The sequence below is a fragment of the Lutzomyia longipalpis genome, chromosome 3 (genome assembly GCF_024334085.1).
Source record: "Lutzomyia longipalpis isolate SR_M1_2022 chromosome 3, ASM2433408v1".
In the NCBI taxonomy this organism is placed as follows: Eukaryota; Metazoa; Arthropoda; class Insecta; order Diptera; family Psychodidae; genus Lutzomyia; species Lutzomyia longipalpis.
This window is the reverse complement of record NC_074709.1, coordinates 20,190,594-20,196,815: the sequence shown is the minus strand read 5'-3', so window position 1 is coordinate 20,196,815 and position 6,222 is coordinate 20,190,594. Positions and strand designations below refer to the sequence as shown.

At 33.7% G+C, this 6,222-nt stretch overlaps 1 protein-coding gene across 1 annotated transcript; it reads right to left on the bottom strand.

Annotated features, from left to right (window-relative positions):
* Positions 1 to 658: 658 nt before the first annotated feature.
* LOC129792536 (uncharacterized) lies at positions 659 to 2,495 on the bottom strand. The gene is made up of 2 exons (XM_055831662.1): positions 2,355 to 2,495; positions 659 to 1,603 (listed from the first exon to the last, which is right to left on the bottom strand). Exons 1-2 carry the CDS (start codon positions 2,373 to 2,375, stop codon positions 1,097 to 1,099), a joined length of 528 nt encoding a protein of 175 aa, XP_055687637.1. The 5' UTR covers positions 2,376 to 2,495; the 3' UTR covers positions 659 to 1,096.
* Positions 2,496 to 6,222: the final 3,727 nt, after the last annotated feature.

Sequence of the window (6,222 nt, the reverse complement as noted above, 5' to 3'; positions counted from 1 at the left end):
TGAATTTTCTTTAGACCAGTAGAAATTTCTTAATTTTGACATTTCACTTTCAAAATTCATAGAATCTCGAATAGCAAAGTTTTGAATTTTTTGGAAAATTACAAAATTCAAAGTCTTTGAAATTTTTCATACTTTTTCGAATAGCACTGTACCTTAAGAAAATTTAAAATTTTTTTAAGTTTTCTTAAAGCGAATCCTAAAATTTCTTAAGTTAAGCTGAATTGGGCTAAATGTACTATGTAGGTATATTTTTCGATACCCGAAGATGATCAGGAAAAACCTTAGAAACATATTAATTTAGATTGACTTAAGAAATCTTAAGTTTTTCTTAAGAAAAAAAATTAGGAAATATTTTTAAAAAAAATTTAAATCTTTCTTGAGAAATCTTAAGACTCTCTGTAGTGAATTTCACCTACAAACAAGTATATGGGGAAAATACAGTGTACGAAATCAGAATAGAATCACCCCGTTTACAGAACTGCAGAAATATTAAATTTTCTAGGAACCGAGCAATTCAGGTTACTCAAAAGATCGATCACCTTTGCTACAAATTTGTGAAAGTCAAAGAATAATTTTCATCGAACCAAGGAAAAAATAATGTACACAGTTCATATCAAGACGCAACAGTCTTGAAATAATTTGCTAAAATAAAAACAAATTTATTTTAAATTCTTAAAATTTATTTAAATAAATTCTCTATTTTCAAATTATACAATAAAATAAAATAGAATTACAAAAAAATAATTTTCATCTAAACTAAGAAATTAAATAAATTTGCATGGCGTAAATGACTAATTTGGAAGACGCTGGAGCGCGATTAAAATGTACAATAAAGGAGACTTAATCAGTTGATTATACACATCAAAAAATGAATGGAGATCATAGCTAAAGAGCGCAACTCCGTACGAATTGCATCACAAGACGATTTTTGTCATCAACAACTCTTTTGGGCCCAATGTTAAAGTGATTAGCATTGAGGTGTGAGAAAACGGCATTATAAATTTAAAATGATTTCCAGTGACTTTGAACTTGGTCTCCTTAGGAGGTTTGCTTTTTTGGTGTGAGATTTTTTTTGCAGGTGAGCCCCTCTGGCGCCTCACCACTTCTGGTATGGGAACTTCTGTCCATACTGATAGGGAGCATAGTAGGGATTGTACTGTGTGTAGACTTTGTTGTTGTAAATGATGTAGTGACTGTGATTGGCAGGAACATAGAGATTCGGTTTGGACGTTGTGGTTTGTTGGGTACTTTGAGATTGCTTTCGTTTATCCTTCAGCTTCTCCCGCCTTATCTGCTGCTGTTTGTACACAAAGAGTGGCCGGAAGATGATGGCCCGCTTCTCGCGCACCTGATCCTCCAACTCTTCTTCACTCAGGGATCTGGATGATCTCTCATTGGTTGTTTCAGGATCCAAATGAATTGGAATCTTCGATGTGTCATGGCTGTAGAGTTTGTTAATAAAGTCCACGTATTCCCGGGAATGGATAGGCTTATCAAGGGGTGAATCAGCTACGGGGAAGAAGTCCGTTTTAACTTCGGCAGGAAGACTATCATGTGTATCTTGGCAGACCACAAGAACAGCCATCATTTGTAATAAAAGTATCTGAAAATAAGGAAAAAGAAATGTTTTAAAATTTATTCAAAAGATGAGATAAATTTAAAAAAAATAACGAATTAAAATTAAATTAAAATCCACCAGAAGGAGTTTATTCATTTTTAGGCTCTCACGAAATAATCATTGTGTCATTGGCTTTTCTGATTTTAAGAAAATATTTTTAAAATTTTTTTAAGAAGTATTTTGAAAGAAAAGTTTTGGGTAGGTATATTAAATTTTTCTTTAAAAACTTTTCTATTTTGAGCATAAAACTCAAAAAAAAAACTTTCAAAAATCAACCAATTAAACCACAGTCTACCCTATCTTTAAGTTTATCAATGAAAACATTTATAATTTTTCAACCCATTCAAAAGAATTTGAAATTTCCCAGAAAAATCACTACAATTCCAATGAAAATGAATGTTCAGAAAATTCTTGAGATTCATGAAATTTTCTCAGAAGATTTCGTAATTTTGTTGAGAATTTCATGTGAAATTTATAAACTCATTGGTGCGAAAAATGTTTTTTTTTCCTTTTCAATAATTCTTCATTAGCACTGTGAAAAAAAATTTCACGTCTATTTGCACAGAGAAATAAACAGCGAAAATATTCCACAATTTGCCGCTTCTAAAATCACGCGAACACGGGCACTTTTTTCCTTCTTAACTCTTTCTGTTATCATCCCCACTCTGATCCGGTGGAAAATTTACACAAAAAATATATTTATTGGATGATAAAATTATGATTTAAAAAATCTCACTTTTGCATATTTTGTTTCCATTTTCCCAAAGATTGGCACGTTTTTCTTATGCAGCAAAAAATGATGAAGAACAAATAAAGAAAATCACGAGATCTTGCACTGTGAGATGCTTCCCTTCTGGTGACAACGGCTCAACTGTTCAGGATGAACTCGGGTGACCATCTTTTATATACAGTCATACAGTGAGCATCAATTTCTGCCGGATTTTCACACTTTTTTGTGTCACCCAGCATCCCAAGCACACACACACCTGCCGGTGAATGGTGACAAATTTTCTGCAAATTGCTGAACTTCTTTTATTTTAATTTTTGTGAAAATTTTTGGCCCCTCAGAGTGATAACGAATTTTTCGCGCTATTCTGTCGAACCACTCGCCTTAAGTACACACGCCGTGCTCTTTTGAGGTATTAATTGATCAATTTTATGCGCGTCTTATTTTTGTGCTTTCTTCCCCATGACTCAAACATATTGGGCCTTTGTGGCTATTTTTGGGATTTTTTAATTTGAAAAACAATACTTATTTAATTAAGTTTTATTTACAAAAATAAAAAATTAGCAATGGTACTACTTTTAAAGATTTTTTTTTCCATTCGCCATTTATTTCCCTCGGAAAGTACGCGCACGTGTACTGCTGCACACAGGGTGTGCAAATGAATGTGTCTTAAGCTAAACTTTAATTTTTTAAGCCTGGCTTAAATCTAAGGACAAAATTTTCAAGAGTTTGCTCCTGACTGTCTTGGCGCATCGATATTCCCAAAAATCACTTAAGAAGCTTAAGAAAGAATTCAGTCCTAATTTAACCTGACCTAATCTTTAAAAAAAAATTGGGGCTAGCATAAAATACTTAGGTCTATTTTGAAAAACTAAAGCCTGTTTAAGAAAAAAAAATTAGCCACCCAACATAATTCAATGATTGAAAGTGCAAGCTGCACACCTGACTGCTTTCATCCACATAAGGCATATTCAACATAGACTCACATATTAACAAGGGGATGGTATAACCTCTTTTTCTGTGAGGCAAAGTCACTTTTTGTTGACAAAAATGTATGAGGAATTCTCGAATCTCGCTCAATCTCGACCGATTCCCGAGAAACACTTTAACTTTTTTTATATCAATAATGTTATTTCGATGATGAGATAGGGATCAATCGAGAGCTAATTAAATGTACTTTCGATTGCAAGTGGAATTGTGCAAATTATATTTTGGCGCTACGTCCCATATAGGAACAGGGCCGGCCGCCCTATATGATGTTGTTGTTCTCCTTGCGGAGAAGTAGTGGGAGGCCTTGCTAGATACTACCACGTGTGGGCCATTTTACAGATAGGAGTGTATCAATCTCCTGATCCAACCGGTCAACGTGATCTAATTGCACGTTGGCGGATGGGGCGCGTTGCCGGGTTCTGTATTCGAACCGGCGACCTTTGGATGCGCACTCAAGCGCTCTATCCAATTGTGCAAATTGATCCCTTATTTTGATCGGAAGAACCTGCTGCCTCACTAAAAGTACTGATTTCTCGGGGTTGGGCATGGCCCTGCATATTAATTAAGAAGAGTAAGTAATAAGCCTAGTCACTGCATCATTAACATTTACTTTGTTTTTATGTTCTTGGGTAATTTCCCCGATTTAACAGATAAATTGAGACACCCTGTATGAAATTAAAGGTCATTTTATGCACATTTTCTGTATTTGGAACATTTTTTGTATCTCCACTGTGTTTTATTATCCTAAACATTTTTTTTCTCTTCCAAGTTAAAATAGTTTTCATAAGTACCTACATTCAGTAAGAAAAAGTCGAGTAAATTTATTCTCACAGTAAAGTCGTTTTAACAATTTTAACCGCAAAAAATATAAACATTCTTACATTGACATTGACAAATATTTTACGTCAAATTCAAAAAATAAACAGAAAATTGCAGCATTTCAAATACAAACATAGGCGCTTGCCCTTAGTTTTTTTTACCCCCAAATAATGTATTGAACAAATTAAAGAAGAAGAAATAAATAAAAAGAAGAATCTTTGGCCACTCATTGTTTCTCTTATCAATTAACATGATCTTAATTTGGCAACTCCCATGCCTAAGAGATTTTTAAATTGTCCGTTATTGAACGATTGTTTTTTTTCTTCATTGCCTGATATTTCCAATGTTTACTTTCCAACAACCGTGTCACGGTGTGGTGGAAATGTTGAAAATCTCTCAACTCTGACGATAATGAGTCAAGGCTCGGGGAAGACTTTGGTGTGGAGTATCGAAAAAAATGTGGGTCACTCTCTATGCGAGATCACGTTGAGCTTTATACGTTAACTTTCGAAAAAAAAACTCTACGATTCCTTCAAGAGCGTTCACTTTCGCTGAAAATTCACGTCGTGCTTCGAGGAGGGGGAGGAGGGCGTGATAAGTGCGAAGAAAGGGTTCTTTATAGATTCTGTGTGATAAAATTAGAATTCTTGGGATTCCCAGTGATGCATCCTTGGCAATATGACTCACCCAGAAGAGCTATTGTCTTTCACTCTAGAGAAGAACATTTAAAGCAAAATCTAGACTTGATAATTGATTTGAGAGGAATTTTACTCACGTCGACTTCTTGCAAGAATGATCTTGCGTAATTTCCTGAATGAATAATTTAGGCTCATTCACACGACGTCGTGTTTATGGAAGATTTTGAGATTTTTTTTTTGCCCTCCCAAAATGAGCTTTCTTCCTTATTTGGATTGCTTCAAAGGCACTTTCACCTCTACCCCACTGAATTCTTCGTGTAAATTATAACACCGAGTGCTGCAAGATAATTACTCCACTATTCCATATTGCTAAGAGAGGAAATTTCCTCCACGACCTAATTTTTTTTTCCTTTTAAATCCAATTGCTAAAAAGTTGCCCAAAAATAAATACGAAGAAAAAAGATTTTTTTTGAAGCTTCCGATTGATGTTTATGTAAATTAATTTAGGCACATCGTCACTGCAGCATTATTCGACGATGTCACAACTGTGGGTATTGTGCATCATTGTCAAATTAGTATTTCTCATTAACACATCAATTTACGTAGCGGAAAATGAATTTTATCGCGAAAAGAGGAGGGATGAGAATATTGAACTTATCAACAAAGAGAATTCCAAATGTGGGAGGTTTATCAGAATAAACAGAAAATTTTGCAATTTTTTTTTTCACATTCACGTGAATTTAACTTTAACATTAAAAAAAAATCTAAACTTTATATATTTGTGCAGTACAAGGATGACCCATACCTCTAACAATAAATCAAAATAGCATTTCACGCTAGAGAAAAAAAGCTGCTCAAAGATAATTTTCTAATAAACTTGCAAAGTAACTTTAAAGCAGCAATGATTTGATCATGAAGAGGGAAGAACAAGTGGAAAATATTTCTCCATCTTTTATCTGATTTTAAAGATGCTGCAAAAGGTCAAAACGAGATATTTTAATTATAAAACGCGTCTATCGTGTGGATTATGGTGATTTTATGCTTCCTGGACATTTTAAAATTCAACTTTTGAGAAAAATTCAATGATTTTCTTACTCATCTGCTTGGTCACGAGTTTTAGAAAATATTTGACCTATATTTATGAGAGTGAAAAAAAATGATTGCTAAATCATCACAAATAACTTTCAATATCATTTTTTTTGCTATAATTTTTGTGCTGTCTTCTTTCGAAATGATTATAAAAATGGATTCTATTCTGCGGCCAAGCAATCTTTAAAATTTTAAGAATTTGTTCTGAAATTTCAACGATATCTTGGATTTCTTGGTCGTTTGCACATTTGTCTGTTCCCAAAATCGCGTTTTTCTTTGAAAATCCATGTTTGAAGAGTTAACCCCTTGCGGACTGTTGGGTTGTTTTCGTTTAATTTAAT